Genomic DNA, 20,196 nt, shown 5'->3' with positions numbered 1-20,196 from the left:
GTGTACGATGACTCGGAAATTGCTTTGTTAAATTTACAAACATATAATACATTTCCAACATAAATGAAACTAATAACCAGTTTGAAATACATTTAGAAAACCCCGATCGTTTACTAAATAATAATAAATTTCCAACCTGTTTTATCACACTGAAAAAAGGGTGTTACGGTATTAAGGATATTAAAAATCAAATTTTAACGCAAATAGATGACTTTCATAATGTTAACGAATACATTGGAATAAACTAACAGAGAAAATAACTTTTGATATCGGGATTGATCAAGTAGATTTTAAGACAACCATATTCAGTAATGCAACAATACGTTTTAACGTAGCAAACAGTATAGGACCTTTATTAGGATTTGAAAAACAAATTATGAACCACACTTGCAAAACATTGATGGTCATCGTTCAAAGAAAGTGGTAAATTTAAACAATGTTAATTCAATAAAAGTAATGTGCAATATAGCTCAAGGTTCATTCAACAACCACATGCCAAGTCATTCAATTTATGAGTTTTCTCCTACTGAGAACATAGGGGCGAAGCTGATTCAATCTCCAACTAACCTAATATATTATAAATTAAATAAAACAAATATCGATTTAATAACTATACAATTAGTTGATCAAGATCATAATCCGATAAACAATTTAGGTGAAAAATTAGTAATCAATCTACATATTAAACGTTACGGATCTTAAGATGGGATTAAAATTTAATATAAGCCCATTACAAAAGATAAATCTTGCTAGTCATTTAACTAAAGCGTTACGGTAACATCGAATAAAGTAAAAAAAATAACAACGAAAAATAAAACAATTTTAAAGGCTTTACGTTATAAATTAAAGCAGAATGCCAGAAAGTGATATTTTAGATATAAGTTCACCGTTTGAAACCGATTCTAAATTACGAAAATCGAATATCATTCATATACACCGTATACAACTTCATTTAATAATAATGATGAAATACGTATATCAATCCAACAAACAGATGTTTATCCGTATCTGAATGAAAGCTTTATATATTTAGAAGGTCAAGTATCAGATGCTGGAAAAGAAAAACTTACTAATAACGGTTTTTCCTATCTCTTTGAACAAATACGACTTGAAATCAATGGAATAGAAGTAGATAGTACACGTGTACTTGGTATTACCAGTTCGTTAAAAGGTTATCTATCAGGTACACCTGATAATTATAATTGTTATGAAAATGCTGGTTGGATATTTAAAAATAGTTCAAACCCAGCAAATAGTAATGGAGAATTTAGTGCATGCATTCCGTTAAAATATTGGTTAGGTCTATTTGAAGACTTTAAAAAGATATTAGTTAATTCTAGATTAGAACTAATATTAACTCGAAGTCATAGCGATTTAAACGCTCTAAAAGTAATTACTATTGGAAGTACAAATTCTGGAAAAGTTGTTTTGAATAAAATAGTTTGGAAGGTTCCACATATTACTGTTGATGATGAAGAAAGGTTAAAATTATTAAAACTTATTGAAAAAGAAAAAAGTTTGTTTATCCCGTTCAGATCTTTTGAAACTTTTGAATATCCTGAACTCGGAACCACAAAAAAAGTTGTATGAAACCTAAAAACTGCTTCAAAATTAGAAAAACCTCGATTCATTATAATCGGATTACAAAAGGGACGTAAAAATTCGTTAGAAAAAGATTGTGGTGTATTCGATCATTGTAATATAACTAATGTAAAAGTATTTTTAAACTCAATAGCATATCCTTATGATAATTTAAATTTAGATTTTGCTAAAAATAATTTTACCTTATTATATGATATTTCGTTTCAAGAATCGTACTATGAAAAAAGTATTCGGAACCCGATATTAAGCCCATCTACATTTCTAACGCAAGCTCCAATTATTGTTATCGATACGTCAAAACAGAATGATTCAGCTACAGCTTCATCAGTAGATGTTCAATTAGAAATTGAAGCATCAGAATCTCTTTCAGGTGTAACTGCTTATTGTTTATTAATTCATGATCGCATTGTAGAATATGTACCTTTTACTAGGGAAGTAAGAAAACTAGTTTAATCAATTTAAAATTAATTTAGAATAATGAGACAATACATATAAATATATTTTTTTTATTTTGAACCAAAACGTATTATTTTTTATTTTTTAAAAAAAAACATGACTAAAAAATATAATTATGAAGTGTGTATATACACTGCTTAAACTTTGTGTGTAACATAGAAAAAAATTTATTGGTTGTAGCGGAATACTCCGTCTGTGTTACACGGGAAATAAATGGTGTATACACTGTTTAAACTTTATGTGTAACAGGGAAAAAATAATTGGTTTTAAATTTTTTTAAATCAGTGTGTTTTACTGGTACAGCGGAGAAAAAAAAAGTTTGAGGGGGAAAATCCCCCTTAAAATTTTACAATCTCCACAGTCAAAAGTGCGCAGAACATACATTATGGTTTTTGAAAATCAGTGTTTTTTTACTGGTACAGCGGAGAAAAAAAAGTTTGAGGAGGAAAATCCACCTAAAAATTTTAAAATCACCGCAGTCTGGTAGAGCGGAGAAAAAAAAAGTTTGAGGGGAAAATCCCCCTTAAAATTTTACAATCTCCACAGTCAAAAGTGCGCAGAACATACATTATGGTTTTTGAAAATCAGTGTTTTTTTACTGGTACAGCGGAGAAAAAAAAGTTTGAGGAGGAAAATCCACCTAAAAATTTTAAAATCACCGCAGTCTGGTAGAGCGGAGAAAAAAAAGTTTGAGGGGAAAATCCCCCTTAAAAATTTGCAATCTCCGCAGTCAAAAGTGCGCAGAACATACAAATGTATACTACTGTGGTTTTTTGTTGCAGCAGTACATTTGTGACCAGTACGTTCGAATGGAATCGAACAACAATCTCAACTATGCCAGGAAAAATCAGCGGGCACTCCTCGCTGATGCGTATCAGGGACTTGTGGACCACGTAAACCAACAGCACAACTTGGACGCGCCGGCCAACCCTATGGCTGTCGGCCGTAGGATCATCTTACCTTCGACGTTCGTCGGGAGTCCACGTTACATGAAAGGATGTTATCACGATGCAATGGCCATTGTGCGTAAGTACGGTAAACCTGACCTGTTTGTTACTTTTACGTGCAACCCTAGGTGGCCAGAAATCACACAGAATCTCGGAAGGTGGACTGCTCCGACTGACAGATCAGATCTCATTGCCAGGGTATTCCACGCCAAACTCAAGGTCCTCATGCAGGACATTGTAGTCGACTGTGTGTTTGGTAATGTAGACGCGTATGTATACACTGTTGAGTTTCAGAAACGCGGTCTACCGCACGCGCACATACTAATCATCCTCAAGGAGGACAGTAAATTGCTCACCGTAGAAGACGTGGACAACGTTGTGTGTGCCTTCTTGCCAGACCTGACATCCAACAGGCGCCTATTCGATTGTGTGACGTCGCACATGATTCATGGACCGTGTGGAACACTAAACGCCAACAGTCCGTGTATGGTTGACAACAAGTGTTTGAAGAGGTATCCGAAAGAATACAGCGACGAGACAGTATACGCCTCTAACAACGGTTACCCTACGTATCGCCGACCCAACAATGGCCCTGTGGTCCTTGTCAGACAACTGGAGGTCGGCAATGAGTTTGTCGTCCCACACAACCCATACCTTCTGGCCAAATATGATGCACACATCAATGTGGAGGTGTGCTCAACAGTGAAGAGTGTCATGTATTTAGATAAGTATGTGTACAAAGGACATAACGCGGCAACTATGGAAGTATGGGATGGCGATGAAATATCAAAGTGAGTAGATTTAATTTATTTTTGTTTATATATCAATCCTTGACCACAGCCGTTATTGTGTACATTATTAAAGTGTGATCTTTCATGCACTACACTTGCCTGTGTTCTTTAACCAAGGATATTTATTTAAATGTATGATAGTAAATTATTCGGCTACTTCACTTAACAGTAAATTTTTATTTTGTGATTAACATTCAAGTTTTTTAAGTAACTGCATTTATTTGCTTCACTACAATGCTTTTCAACTATCAAACGTTATACTTTACTGTTCAAAGTAAAGAGATGATATTATTACACTTCAGCTGTTTTAACTGTATTTGCAGTTATGGAAATTTGTAACAAATGTACATTTCACTAATTCATACATTTCAATATATTTAATAAATGTATTTCACTTTTGGGTGTCAACTATGATTATACCATGAATTATCAATGAACATTTCACAATTAATTGATGGTTTTATTTTGTTTGATACATTTTTATATATTCAAACATCTCTGGTAGGTGTATAATTGTTACAAACTCTATTAACCCATTACTTATAAATCTCAAAATTCTAATGATTCACAACTGTAAATATTGTTTTTAATCCAAATGGGTTTAGTGTTAAACAAATTAATGAAATATTAATCAATACCATCTACCATATATCTATAAAATTATGATGTATGCATATCAATTGATATTTTATATCTTTACTGTAGTGTTAAGATAATACTCTCAACATATATCATATACACATATGTATATATATATATCATAATATGTTAGCTCAATCAACAATCATATCATAATTATAAGTATTATTATTGATTATTATATTATATGCTAATTATATATATATTTGCGAAGCACTATTAACATTATTTTTATTATTATTGTTTATTACATAATCAAAACTCATTTTGGTTTCAGTTACATCAACTCACGATACGTCAGCCCGCCAGAAGGGATTTGGCGGTTGTTTTCATATGAAATGCACAAGAGAAGTCATACGATCGTTAGGCTTCCGGTCCACTTGGAAAATCAACAGACCGTTTACTTCGCTCCGGGACAAGCCGAACAGCGAGTACACGACGATGTTCAACGTCGTACAAAACTAACCGAGTTCTTCTCGCCCAACGCACACGACGCGGAAGCTAGACAGTACCTGTACCACGAGATACCGGTCCAATACACGTGGCAAGTGTCACATAGAAGATGGACGCGGAGGCGAAGGCGGATGGACAACGACACTTTGGCTCGGATGTACGTGGTCAACCCTCTAGACCGAGACCGGTTCCACTTGCGATTGCTGCTGTTGCACAAAAGAGTCCCACAGTCTTTCCGAGACATGAGGACGGTCGACGGAGTCGTGTATGAGAGCTACGCGGCTGCCGCCGTCGCGATGGGACTCATTGAATCCGATAGAGCGTGGTTGGCTTGCATGGACAAGTCTGCGTTGTTAGACACTCCTCGACAGTTGCGGTATCTCTTCGTCACGATACTGGTGATGTGCCATCCCGCAGAACCGTTGGCGCTCTACCAAGCGAGCGAGGCCACCATGATGGAGGACTTCAATCGGCGTTTCCAAGAAGTTGACCGTAGCAGGGCGGCAAGTCTGGACGCCATTGGAGACCTTCTTCGTAAGCACGGGAAAACGCTCGCCGAATACGGATTGCCCAACCCGGACGTCGCTCTACTGGAACCCGAACCGGACGACCAACTGTTCGGGACAATAGACGCGGCGGCGTTATGGGCACGACGAGTGGACGACCTGAACGATGAACAGCTGACGGTGTACGATCGGGTGATGGCGGCCGTCGACGACAACCGAAACGTCTAAAAGGTGTTCTACGTCGACGGACCCGGAGGAACGGGTAAAACGACGTTGTACGGATGCCTCATATGGTCGCTTCGTAACCGGAGGCGGTCGGTATTATGCGTGGCATTCACTGGGATCGCGGCGTCGCTCATGGACGGCGGCAAGACAGTGCATTCAACGTTCGGGCTGCCGTTTGGTACGCTCAACGACGACGAGACGTCCAGCATCACCATGCTAAAAGCGGTCTAAACGCGCGCAAACGATACGTGACGCGGCGCTTATCGTCTGGGACGAAGTGCCCATGTCACCGGGACCACAACTCGCGGTGGTTGATCGCTTACTCAGGGACATCATGGGATCGGAATCTCCGTTCGGCGGTAAACCGGTCCTGTTCGCGGACGACTTCATGCAAATATTGCCCGTCGTCCCCCGGGGAAGCAGGAGTGCCATCGTCATGTCGTCAATTAAGCACAACTCTTTGTGGCAAAACTCGGAGAAGTTTGAATTGACGCGAAACATGAGCGCCGGTAATGATGCGGACTTCGCGGATTGGTTGCTCCTGCTCGGCAGCGGTCAATTGCCAACGGTCGACGGTGTTCAAGACACCGTTGAAATCCCACGGGAAATGGTATGTAACGTTGTCGAATTAATTGATTTTGTTTACCCGCAGCACATGTCGTTGGCTAACGTTGACGATTTTGCTCGGAAAATTGTTCTGTGTCCCAGAAACGAGGAATGCAGACAAATCGTACGGTGCTACAGCGCTGAGAGGACGTATACTGCCATAGACACCGTGGTGATCGACGATTCCGACGAGGAAGCCAATTTTCCTACCGAGTTTCTCAACTCGCTGGAACTGAACGGACTGCCGCCGTTCAAATTGACGCTCAGGGTCGGCGCCATCGTCATGTTGCTGAGGAATCTTGATCCAAAGAGAAAACTGTGCAACGGTACGAGGTTAGTGGTCACCGAACTCCGGTGACACAACTAGGCGAGGGTGCTGTCTGGTAATGGTGGTGCGCAAGACGACGTTATCATACCAGCGATACCGATGACTGCCGGTGGTGAGGACGACCTGCCTTTCAAAATGAAACGGATTCAGTTCCCGGTAAGGTTGTCGTTTGCGATGACAATCAACAAGTCTCAGGGTCAAACGTGCTCCTACTGTCGCCGGTGTTCACTCACGGGCAACTGTACGTTGCATTTTCCAGAGTCAGAAACGCTCAATCTGTCAAAGTTGGGATGTACGATGATGGTAACGGTCGATTCGTCACAAAGAACATTGTGTACAGGGAAGTTCTACTAACACGGTAGTAGGTATTAGCGACGGTGAAATTGTTCACAAAAAGACCATATCAGATTTAAAATAAATTAAATATAGTATTCTGTTCCTAAACATCGCTTTAGTATTGGTCACTCTTAATTATACATTTTACTTCTGATATATTTTTTTTGAGACTTTCTAGCCGGAGACTACAGCATTATTTATATACAACTTGGTTGTATACCGATCATGGGTCTTTGATCCACCGGGCGATGGCCATTTGAAGTACCTAATCCTTAGGGATCCGTATATTCTTAGGTACTTCATGTACAGTTGGGTTCTTTCTACAGTCATGTAGCTGCTATTCACTGTGCACTGTGGGGAGAAAATTCGACAACCTCCACGTGGTTCTCTCTGGATGCGAATCAGCTACAAAGCGGATTCGTAACTAATAGTCGAACAAGTATTTCACATTTCAACTGTACAACTAATTTTTTATTATTATTATTATCATTATAATATATAATATAATACAATATTTGATCGGTTTGATTCTGTGATATTGTAATTAATTTGTACATCACAAAACATCTGTCATCTAAGCACCATGTATGTTTTGTACTACTGTTTTTTTTTTAACTTATATATTATGAGACGTTATGCTTAAAATGCTGGTTTAATGTAACCAGTTATCTAAACATTATACATACTCATTCATCTTTTCACTTACAAGCATAATTGCTTTTAATTGGTTCTGAATAAACCAATAGGTACATTTATTACGATGAATTGTCTAATTTTTATTTAACAACTTATTATATTTCATTAATGCTGAACTATAAATTATAATTATCAAACGATTATTTTCTGTTTGTTGTTAATATTCTTTATTTTATTTATCTTTCCTTCACATATATTAATAATACTGACTATATAACGAATACACGACACTGGTCAATTATGTAAAATATTGGTACAATAAAGGATTTCAAAGATGGGTTAAATATTTACCTACCCTGTTGTTATATTTATCACGTGTGATATAAACCTTATGTATTTTTAAAATTTCAAAACAATTTTTAAATTATGATAATAATGATGATGTATTTAAAAGTACATATTACAAAGATTTACTTTAGGTGATGACTGATTGCTAGACCCCCCTCAAATACTTAATTTCTATTCTATCGTGTAATTCTTTTGCATTTCAAAATTATTCTGAATTCAAATTTCAAATATTTCAAACACCTACAATAAAAATAAGAAAATAAATTAAAATTGTAGAAAAGTCAACTCAAATACTTATTGTTGTATTCATTGTAACTAATGCCAATTTTAATTTTACTTCATAATACATATTATAATCGATCCTACTGCGGCGATTTGATATACACGGCCACCCGAACGCTCTAAATTTATTGCATTTTTTTCAAGTTATTTTTTGATATTTTAATTTTAATTTTGAAAATTAAAGCTATTGCTTTCTCTTATACAATAAAATACATACGTCTACGATTTTTTTTTAATACCATATTATTACGATTATTATTAGTATAATATAAAGTGTAGTACTACAACGCGTTAATGGAGTACATTTTGAATTGTAGTTTTCAATTTTTATGACATTTGATATGCTTTATATAGTTTCCTACATATCAAAAACAACATCTGATATATTCTGAACTTTGACATTAGGAGGTATGAAAATTATGGATTTAACTTTCGGACATCGATTTACATCATATATTATGATGACTGATAGCTAGACATTCAACTACCATTTTCACTAAATAAATTTTATAATATGAAAAAAAGAACCAGGCATGCGACGGAACACGGTATCAGATTGTTTATATTAAACTATATTGGCATCATAAACCTACTATTCACGCATTGTCCGCGATCCGACGCAGTCGGATTGCCTACGTAGTGGGTGGGTTTAATGGCGTTTAATTCGATTTTTCCCAATCATAACTGACAACTCGACTTGAATGCTCACAATATGTTATTCGACTTTATACTTATAATCCTACAATACAACATTAGACTTTCGACGTCGGAGGCGCAGGCATCACGTGATGTGATGATTGATAGCTAGACACTCGACTATCATTTTCGCTAAATACATTTTTTTATATACAAAAAGAACAGGGCATGCAATGAGAAACGGTATTACACCAGTTTAGGACTGATAGCTCAATTACCATTTTTCGTATTTATTTACTCGACTTCAGTACTTTTCTTACTTTTTTAGTGTATGATTTCTTTTCTAGACACCCGATTACAACTTCCGACCGAATTCCTGATAGCGCGATTTTCCCACGACCCTCTCGAAGGCGCCGAAGGCGGCTTCTACCATCCCAGAAATCGAGGCACACCGACCCCTTCGAAGGTTAGGTTAGGACCCCCTCGGCTCCTTCCAAACCACCGGAGGTTAGATTAACTAAAATTGTGACTACTAGACTTTTTACGATATTTTCTTTACAGTCCCGACTCCGACCTAGGGTATTCACTTAGACCGAATTTCACAGCAGAGCAGGGCACACTTACACCGAGGCACACCGGCCGCTATTATTATAAGTATATATACATATTATAAAGTGTAGTACTATAACGCGTTAAGGGAGTACATTTTGAATTGTTATGTTTTCAATTTTTATGATATCTGATATGTTTTATAGTTTCTTACATATCAAAAACAACATCTGAACTTTGACATTAGGAAGTATGACAATTATGGATTTAACTTTCGGACATCGATTTACATTATATTATGATGACTGATAGCTAGACATTTAACTACCATTTTCACTAAATAAATTTTATAATATAAAAAAATAACCAGGCATGCGACGGGACATGGTATGAGATTGTTCATATTAAACTATATTGGTATCATAACCTACTATTCACACATCGTCCGCGATCCGACGCAGTCGGATTGCCTACGTGGTGTGTTTAATGGCATTTAATTCGATTTTTCCCAATCATAACTGACAACTCGACTTGAATGCTCACAATATGTTATTCGACTTTATACTTATTATCCTACAATACAACATAAGACTTTCGACGTCGGAGGCGCAGGCGGATTGCATTGTCAGACATAGATTTAGGTACGTGATGTGATGATTGATAGCTAGACACTCGACTATCATTTTCGCTAAATACATTTTTTTTATATACAAAAATAACAGGGCATGCAATGGGAAACGGTATTACACCAGTTTAGGACTGATAGCTAGACACTCAATTACCATTTTTCGTATTTATTTTCTCGACTTCAATACTTTTCTTACTTTTTTAGTGTATGATTTCTTTTCTAGACACCCGATTACAATTTCCGACCGAATTCCTGATAACACGATTTTTACACAACCCCCTCGAAGGCGGCTTCCACCGACCCCCTTGAAGGTTAAGTTAGGACCCCCTCGGCATCTTCCAAACCACCGGAGGTTAGATTAACTAAAATTGTGACTACAAGACTTTTTACGATATTTTCTTTACAGTCCCGACTCCGACCTAGGGTATTCACTTAGACCGAATTTCACAGCAGAGCAGGGCACACTTACACCGAGGCACACCGGCTGCTATTATTATAAGTATATATAGGTACATATTATTAAGTGTATTACTATAACGCGTTAAAGGAGTACATTTTGAATTGTTATGTTTTCAATTTTTATGACATCTGATATGTTTTATAGTTTCTTATATATCAAAAACAACATCTGAACTTTGACATTAGGAAGTATGAGAATTATGGATTTAACATTAAGACATAGATTTACATCATATTATGTTGACTGATAGCTAGACATTCAATTACCATTTTCACTAGATAAATTTTATAATATAAAACAAAGAACCAGGCATGCGACGGGACACGGTATGAGATTGTTCATATTATACTATATTGGTATCATAACCTACTATTCACACATAGTCCGCGATCCGACGCAGTCGGAATGCCTACGTGGTGGGTGGGTTTAATGGCGTTTAATTCGTTTTTTCCCAATGATAACTGACAACTCGACTTGAATGCTCAAAATATGTTATTTGACTTTATACTTATTATCCTACAATACAACATTAGACTTTCGACGTCGGAGGCGCAGGTGGATTGTATTGTCAGATCTAGATTTAGGATGCACATTTAGTTACGTGATCTGATGATTGATAGCTAGACACTCAACTACCATTTTCGCTAAATACATTTTTTTATGTATAAAAAGACAGTGCATGCAATGGGAAACGGTATTACACCAGTTTAGAACTGATAGCTAGACACTTAATTAACATTTTCGTATTTATTTACTCGACTTCAGTACTTTTCCTACTTTTTTAGTGTATCATTTCTTTTCTAGACACCGATTACAATTTCCGATCGAATTTCCTGATTTCCTGATTTTCACCCGACCCCCTCGAAGGTTAGGTTAGGACCCCATCGGCTCCTTCCAAACTACCGGAGGTTAGGTTAACTAAAATTGTGACTACTAGACTTTTTACGATATTTTCTTTACAGTCCCGGATGCAACCTAGGGTACTCACTTAGAGCGAATATCACTTAGACCGAATTTCACAGCAGAGCGAGGCACATCTAGGTTAGGTAGTACATACTATAGTAATTTGCTACACGGCATGTATAGCATTTTATTTGTGTATTCCATTAATTTTTTTTATTTCATTAATAATCTACTTATGTTGGGCATGCATTTAAATTTACACATTTAATTTGTATTTATATTTTTTGTCAATGTCCTTAAGAAACATAACAAGTATTAAGTAATGATTGATATTGTTTCATTGAACAAAAATTTTAATTGTTTTAATACAACATAAGCATTGTAGTTACTGATTTGTAACCAAATCAGACACTGTTGACCATAACAATTGTTATAACACACACCATGTACAGCGTTTTATGTATGTAATATTTTCATTGATTACTTACATTTTAATCATAATTATAATACACATTGTACTGTATGTTTTTTTTTATGTCTCATGTTCAAAATATATATCAAATATATCATAAAAATATAATATTCTTAATTATTTACCATTACAAACAATTAAAAAGAATAAACTAAAATTTACCAAATTAGAACAAAAACATTTTAAACTTATACAATTTAATATTATTATGTTATCGCTTTGATACCTAACAAATGCAGTTAAATATTTCGGCATAGCCGAATCGCGTGCATCCTACCATTACATGTTTAGATCTGTTGGTGAATTGGTGACAGATATACGTATATTTATTATTTTAATAAACAATACGCTGTCAAATTTAAGTTTTTTCCATTTACGGTTACGGAAGTTATGAATCGTAATAAACTTAGTGGAGCTGGATAGCGGTTAAAATCCAAAGAAAAGGCTAGACAAATTGCTGATGTTATTGTCAAGACTAAAAATATTAAACATTTTTTTTCTGTTTCAACTTTTTTAATTCTGGAGCTAGTGTTACTACTGATTCGAGTAAGTAATTGATTAATAATACTAATCTAGGGCTAGGGACTTCTAGGAGCTTTTTTTTTTTCAAAAATCATTCAAAAGAGCAAAGTAATATAGAAATTTGTTTCATGGTAATACGAGTTCATATTTAAAATTTATAGTTACATATTTTGCATATTTGAACATTTTTTAATTATAAGTGCATGTTTGAGCATTTTTAATATGAAAATGGTAGTTTTATAATTAAATAAATATTTTATACAAACAATATTACATATATTATAATAATTAGGTATTAAATAATATAAAAATATATTCAATTTAAAAATGTTTTTTAAAAAGTATTTATTTTTTATTTTAGACTAGAACTTGGGTGTTAGAAGAATATCAATTATTTATTATGACAAGTTTTTTTACTCTAAATTAAAATTTTATTAATTATATCTATATATTAAAATAAAAAGGTTTTTATTAAATATTGTTAATTATTTTTTTTAGTGCATATTTTAATAGCATATTTGGTAATTTTTAAAGACATAAATGCATACATAATCAAAGGTTTTTTAGGGAATGAAGTCCCTAGCCTTACTAATAACTAATAATTATGAATTAATAACTAGGTCTTTACTCTTTTATTGTTGTTTAATGTTATTAAGCAAATACTTTTAATTCATATTGTATGAGCGAAATATAAGTTGGGAACATACCTAATATTATAAATTACCTTCCCCGAGTACTCATAATATACATTTTTTTCAACTAAAAATGTTAGTAATGTGACTGAAGATCAAGTGACACAGTCGATAACTGTTGATGGAGTGGATGTAGTTAATAATGTGATATCAATGCATAACCCAAGTATTTCATGTCATTTTATTTTTTCAATGCCAATTAAAAATATTTATATTGATTTTGCTTATTTAGCAGTGCTTGAGAATTCTAATAATTCTAATGATGGAGAAAATATTTTGTTAGAGGCAAACAATGATAATATATTGGTGAATGTTGATCAGTTTAAGGCACCCAGGTAAATTACATGATTTCATATTTTAATTAAAACAATTATTATGAATTACTATAATAAAGTATGTTTATGAGGTAATCCTATGTTTTAGTACAGATATTTATTTTTAAAACAAATAATTAACAAATGAAATTATGTAGTTTAAGTTAAGTTTAAGTTTGGTTACTACTATATACGTCGATGGTACATTTACTTATTGCACAAAATTTTTTTTGTCAACTTTTTACAATTCATGGATTTTATAATAATCATTACATACCTCTAGTGTTTTGTTTGTTACCATCAAAATGTTGTGAAGTTTATAAATATATATTCGAAAATATTAAGCGTTTATGTTCAAATTTAAATTTTGAGTTTTGTCCTGTTGAAATATATTCTGATTTTGAAAAAAGCATTTTAAACTCTGCATCTTACATTTGGCCGGATATAAAACTTTCCACCTGCAGGTTTCACTTGGGGCAATGTTGGTACAGAAAAATTCAAAATCTCGGATTAACTAATATGTATAAATCTAATAGTTCAGAAGGAAAATGGTTACAATATTGTTTCGGTCTTTCATTTTTACATCCACAAGAAGTATCAGATTGGTTTTTGGAACTTATGTCTGAAATTCCAGCAGAAAAAAAGTAAAATCATTTGCTGATTATTTAGTTGAAAGTTTTGTAAGCGAAGATAGTCTATTTCCTCCTGAATTATGGGCAAAAGGTTGTAATAATCTAACACAGACAACAAACGCATGTGAATCATTTCATAAACATTTTAATTCATATTTTTTAACGCTCATCCATCAATCATAAAATTTGTGGAAGTTCTAATAGAATTTCAAACAGATACATATTTAAAAATAAATCTTGCTAAAACAACAATAAAACAAATAAAGAATAAAGCAGTTATAAAAAAACACAATGTTATCAACGAATTAAGAGATACATCAACATCAACAATTAACTTCATAAAAAATATAAGTAACAAAGTCAAAGTAACGCGAAAAATTTAAATTTAATTTTATTAAAAATATAATAGGTGCCTACATAAGAAATTAACAACGACGCAACAGAACAGTTAAGAAAAATTTAAATTTATTAAAAATATAATAGGTGCCTACATAAGAAATTAACAACGACGCAACAGAACAGTTAAGAAAAATTTAAATTTATTAAAAATATAATAGGTACAATAAAAAATAAAAATTACACAACAGAACAGTAAAGATACATTTTTAACCACACCAGAATAATCCAATAATTTTATTCTGTCAGTTCGAAGTCTGAAAAAAGTGGGACGAGAAAATTAAGTTTTACTGCAATGTTGTCAAATTTATTTATTTGTAACTTAACTAGGCGCAAATAAGTATTTAACGTATTTTAAATTTATTAAGCGCAATCGAGGTTTTTACATATAGGCGCATATACGGTATTTAGGCGCAAACACGGCCCTCCCGATATTTCAAATTCCGACCAATTATCATTTGTACAAAGATATGTTTTAGATGGGCATCCTAAAGAAAGGTTCTTGTGTTTCTTAGAAAACACTGGACATAAGTCTGAAAAATTAGCTGATGATGTGTTGACTACTCGGGCTTTATTTAACATTGATTTAGCTAACATGAGAGGACCATCTTATGATAATGCCAGCAATATGTCTGGTACCTACTCAGGCCTACAAGCAAGAATCAAACAAGTTAATCCACTGGCTGAGTATGCTCCTTGTGCAGCTCACTCTTTAAATTTAGTTGGTAGTTGTGCTGCAAGTTGCTGTGAAGAAGCTCGTCATTTTTTTGAATTGTTACAAACAGTATACTGTTTTTTTTCTGCATCAACTCAACGTTGGGAAATGTTAAATGCAAAGGTAACATTGAAAGGGTTATCTGAAACTCGATGGTCGGCTCGGGATGATGCTTGTAGATCTCTTACTAAAAATTGGGATTTAGTTGTTGGAGTGTTGAAAACATTTTCAGAGGAACATTATCAAAAACCATCTTAACGCTGTGAAGCAAAAGGAATATTAAAAAAATTAAATCGTTTTGAATGTGCTCTTATGGCTGTATTTTGGGGTGACATTCTAGAAGTGTTGAACAAAACTAGTAAAACATTGCAATCGGTTTCAACTGATTTAATCACTGTTGTTCAACTATATGATTCTGTAATACATTATATGCAATCAGTTACTATGAAAATTCTGCTAAAAAATTATCTGGACTGAGTATCTATGAAGAAAATGAAAAACGGAAAATAAAATGAAAATTACAACATGGTGAAAATAGATCTAATGAAGTGACTTTAGTTGGCCGAGAAAGTTTTATAATAAAGACATATTATGTTATTCTTGATAATTTACTATGTGAGTTACAAAAAAGAAAGTCTGCATATGATAATTTGGCAAAAAATTTTCATTTTTTCATAATATAACTCAATATTCTACTGAAAAAAATTGTCAATGTGCCAAAGAATTGTGTGAAGTTTATCCAAACGACTTAAATGTAAACTTAGCTAGTGAAGTAGTTCAGCTACAAGGACACATAAAGAGTGTAGAAACTACAGATAACAATCCTAAGACAATTCAACAACTCATGTTATGGATAATAAGTAATAATTTTTTAATTTTGTATCCATATGCAGAAGTTGTACTACGTATTTTTTTGTCAATGTCATCTACCAACTGTTCAGTTGAGCGTTCATTTTCTGTTTTAAAAAGAGTAAAAAATTATCTTATATCAACTATGAGCCAAGAAAGGTATTCTGCATTAGCATTATTAACAATATAAAATAAACTAACTGAAGAAACAGATTTTGAAGAAATAATCCATTCATTTTCAAATCTCATCAAAAAAAAAATTTTAATTGTAAAACAAGGAAATGATTTTGTCTATTTATATTATTTTGTAACACTTAATAAAAAATTGTAAAAATAAATCTATAATATCAAGCATTTTTAGAGGTTAGAGCTTATTTTATGTACTTTTACAAGTATTCCTTGTAAATTATATTTCATTACACAAAAAGTTTCTCTATAAAAGTAGATACAACTGTTAAAGATGTGGATATAGTGAGTTTTAGATTCTGAACGGAGTGAAGAATGTATTGATTTTACAATGATGTGTTTTTTTTTTTTTTTTTTTTTGTGTCTGTCACCACGTTTTGGAGCAGTAAAAGAACTCCGATTTTAAAAAGTGGACCCTGTTTCGGATAGGAAAGTGAATGTAGTTTGTACTTTGGGGGGTCAAAAGTAAAAAATTTCCAATAGTTTTCAAAAGCGCCGGGAAAAACCAACATTTGGAGCAGTAAAAATGCTTCGATTTTTGACTTCAGCCCCTCTTTGAAAAGGAAATTGAATATAGTTGGTACTTTAGGGTGTCAAAAGTTAAACATTTTCAATATTTTTGAAATGAATCGAGAAAAACCCCAAAAAAATGACGGAAAAACGGGAATTTTAACGCAAAACCAGTTTTCGACCAAATCGATTTTTTTTTATGGTTGTAATTCAAAAACTAATCACTGAAAATACTTGAAATTTTCACCAAATGTTAATGTCAGTGGTATCCGTATATAGTTAAATTTTCAAAAAATTTTGACTTTTTTTGAGTTATTTATAGACCACTGAAATTTTCGATTTTTTTGAGAAATTTTTTTTAAAGTGTCGATAAAAAATTTTTGGATGACCAAAAAGTTTTGAAAATTTAATACAAGGTTTCTTATGAGTTGTTTTTAATGTAGCTAAAAAAAATTAAAAATCGTTAGTCACAATTTTTTTTTATAAGCGTTTATAGTTCAAATTTTTACGAAATCTGTCGAAAACGCGAAAATTTGCAAGTAATTTTGAAGTTGAAAAATCATAAAATTTTTTTCTTTTATAACTAAGTTTTGAAAATTTGGTACAAGGTTCTCCATAAATTTTTCTACAAATATCTGTAAAAAAAACTCTACCGGATTCAGACAAAAAATTTTTATGAGTGTTTGAATTTTAAATTTTTACGAAATAGCGTAACGATAACGATTTATCCTCAAACAATTTTAAATATTTGTTATTATTCAAAAAGTATAAGTCGTAGATACTTGAAAATTTTACCAGTTATTTAGATTGGAGTTTTCTTTACGTGATTTAATTTTCAAAATATTATGACTTTTTTTGAGCTAATTATAGACAACTGAAATTTTCAATTTTTCTGAAAAATTTTTTTTTATGTGTCGATAAAATTTTTTGGCCCTATCAAAATACTTGAAAATTTTATACAAAGTTCCTCATATATTATTCTTATAGTGATTAAAAAATTATAAGAATACATAGGCACAATTTTTTTTTATTAGCATTTGAAGTTCAAATTTTGACGAAAATTCGTCAAAAGCATGAATATTTGCATATTATTTGAAGTTGAAAAATCAAAAAATTTTTTGTGTTTATAACCAAGGATTAAAAATACAACACTAAGTTTTCCATAAGTTTACCTTCAAGTATCTATAGAGAAAACTCGAAGCATCATTATAGGAAAAATTTTAAGTGCGTTTGAATTTTAAATTTTAACGAAATAGCGTAACGATAACGATTTATCCTCAAACGATTTTAAATATTTGTTATTATTCAAAAAGTGTAAGTCGTAGATACTTGAAAATTTTACCAGTTATTAAGATTCGCGTTTTCTTTACGTTATTTAATTTTCAAAATATTTTGACTTTTTTTGAGCTATTTATAGACAACTGAAATTTTCAATTTTTCTGAAAATTGTTTTTTTATGTGTCGATAAAATCTTTTTGGCCCTATCAAAATACTTGAAAATTTAATGCAAAGTTCCTCATAAGTTATTATTATAGTGATTAAAAAATTATAAAAATACATAGGCACAATTTTTTTTTATTAGCATTTGAAGTTCAAATTTTGACAAAAATTCGTCAAAACTATGAATACTTGCGAATTATTTTGTAGGTATATTTCATAAAAATTTTTGTATAAGTAGCTAAGAGTTGAAAATTTAATACAAGGTTTTTCATAAGTTTAGCTTACAATTATTATAAAAGAACTTAAATTTTGTTGTATTCAGTATTCAGGCCATTAAAACATAAACCACCTTTTTCACCAACCACTAGAAATTATATCCTAGGCTGACAAATCATCTTCGTTCAGAATCGTTTTTCGTATACAATGATACCTATCATTGCATTCAAATTTAACCTACCCTAGTCCGAGGTCAACCCCACCCCCTAATGTACAGCAGAACGGTACCCACTTGCCCGCTTTTTTTGTTTTACTAACACAAAAGAACCGGGCAAGCGACCGAACACCGTATTACACTGGTTGAGAAGTAATAGTATCGATTTACACTGGTTGAGGACGGATAGCTATACTCCGGCCCACGAGAGATCAGTACCGTCACGCGCATGCAGAATGATCGCCAGCGACGTTGCGGAGCCCGATTTCCCCAACTATGTTCCGCAATCGTCGCGCGCTACGACCTCTATACACAGTGTTGAAAATGTGCTTAATTAATAATTAATAATTTGTATATTATGTTTATATTATAAGATATTTCAATACATACACGTCAAAAGTATAAACAAACAAATTATATTAATATGTAATCATATAGGTTATTTTAATACATCATATAAATATTTTCATCAGTATTTTCATAATACGTCGTCACAAATTTACAATAAAATACATTATATGGACGGTTTTTGTGAAAAGGGAATCAAGTCACTTTTTCGATATTTTGTTATTATACATGAAAATTGAAGGAAATTTTAAGCCGGATCTAGTGGTAACACTGTCATTAACATGTGACCAATATTTTTATTACATATTACAGTGCGCGTTTAGTGTCAAGTCAAAAATAAACATTTTTTTCGTGAGAAAAGTCTCAAGTCACATATTGTTTTCCATCTTTCAATGTGTTGATATTTAATGTGGTTAAAACTTAAAAACTTTTGGTGTACTTTAGTATAGCAATTAAAAATGTCAATAGAATTAAGACGATGTTGCGGATGGCACAAAACAGTAAGTTACCTACTTATTTTGAGCAATATTAAGACGTGTACTTTTAATGATTTTATGTTTAATTTTTATTTTATTCAGATGTCAACGTCACAATGGATAAAAAACTTCTAAAACCTGCTGTTTGCAGAAATTTAGGTGATACATTTCTTTTGCAAACAGACAACAATAATTCCAATAACTTGAAAAACTATTTAGTAGTGAGTATACTAATTTATTCAACATATTTACATGTTACAAAATAATAATAGTAATTTTATATCAAAACATAAGTAGTGAATTGAACAAAATATATTTTATGTACCTAGTTTATTAAAAACAATTGAAAACAAATGGTGTTATAGTTAATATTATGTTAAATTGATTATATATTATACATAACCATAACAAAAAACCTACAAACATAGATTTACCTACTTAAAATTTTAATTAATTAACTGTAATATAACAAATTAATTAATAATAAAAGTATTTTTTTCTTTAGGAATGGGTAAATAAATCAGATCCATCATATGGGATATCAGACGATGATTATCCATCTTATGATGTCAATAATGTTACAAATAAAAAACATTATTTTGAAGTAATTTGTTGAACAGTTTATTTTTAGTATACCTACCTATTTTTAATGTATACCTTATTTTATGGAGTGAATTAACTTTAAAAAATCTAGTAATAAAGTAATGTTTTTTGTATTTGTGTTTATAGAGTAATGTAACTAGTTGTGCTTATAATAATAGCAAAAAAGAAACTTGTATTACTTTAAACAACATCAACTACACACTGGAATTAAGCCATGACACCCAAAATTATAATCAAATTACTGTGGAAAATAATAACTTAAATAATCAAAACAATGTTA

The 20,196-nt window shown here is 32.4% G+C and overlaps 2 protein-coding genes across 2 annotated transcripts; both read left to right on the top strand.

Annotated features, from left to right (window-relative positions):
- The first annotated feature begins 2,867 nt into the window (after nt 1-2,867).
- On the top strand, nt 2,868-3,850 carry LOC126550604 (uncharacterized). The gene has a single exon (XM_050202435.1). It carries the CDS (start codon nt 2,868-2,870, stop codon nt 3,798-3,800), a length of 933 nt encoding a protein of 310 aa, XP_050058392.1. The 3' UTR covers nt 3,801-3,850.
- Nucleotides 3,851-5,902: 2,052 nt separating this feature from the next.
- Nucleotides 5,903-6,583, top strand: LOC126551146 (uncharacterized). The gene has a single exon (XM_050203920.1). The coding sequence runs from the start codon at nt 5,903-5,905 to the stop codon at nt 6,581-6,583; it is 681 nt and encodes a 226-aa protein (XP_050059877.1).
- The last annotated feature ends 13,613 nt before the right edge of the window (nt 6,584-20,196 follow it).

Source organism: Aphis gossypii, chromosome 3, assembly GCF_020184175.1.
Source record: "Aphis gossypii isolate Hap1 chromosome 3, ASM2018417v2, whole genome shotgun sequence".
Classification (NCBI taxonomy): Eukaryota; Metazoa; Arthropoda; class Insecta; order Hemiptera; family Aphididae; genus Aphis; species Aphis gossypii.
This window is presented reverse-complemented; position numbering and strand designations above follow the sequence as displayed.

Coding starts and splice junctions, on each gene's coding strand:
- LOC126550604 (XM_050202435.1), top strand. CDS start 2,868: ATGGAATCGAACAACAATCTCAACTATGCCAGGAAAAATCAGCGGGCA.
- LOC126551146 (XM_050203920.1), top strand. CDS start 5,903: ATGTCACCGGGACCACAACTCGCGGTGGTTGATCGCTTACTCAGGGAC.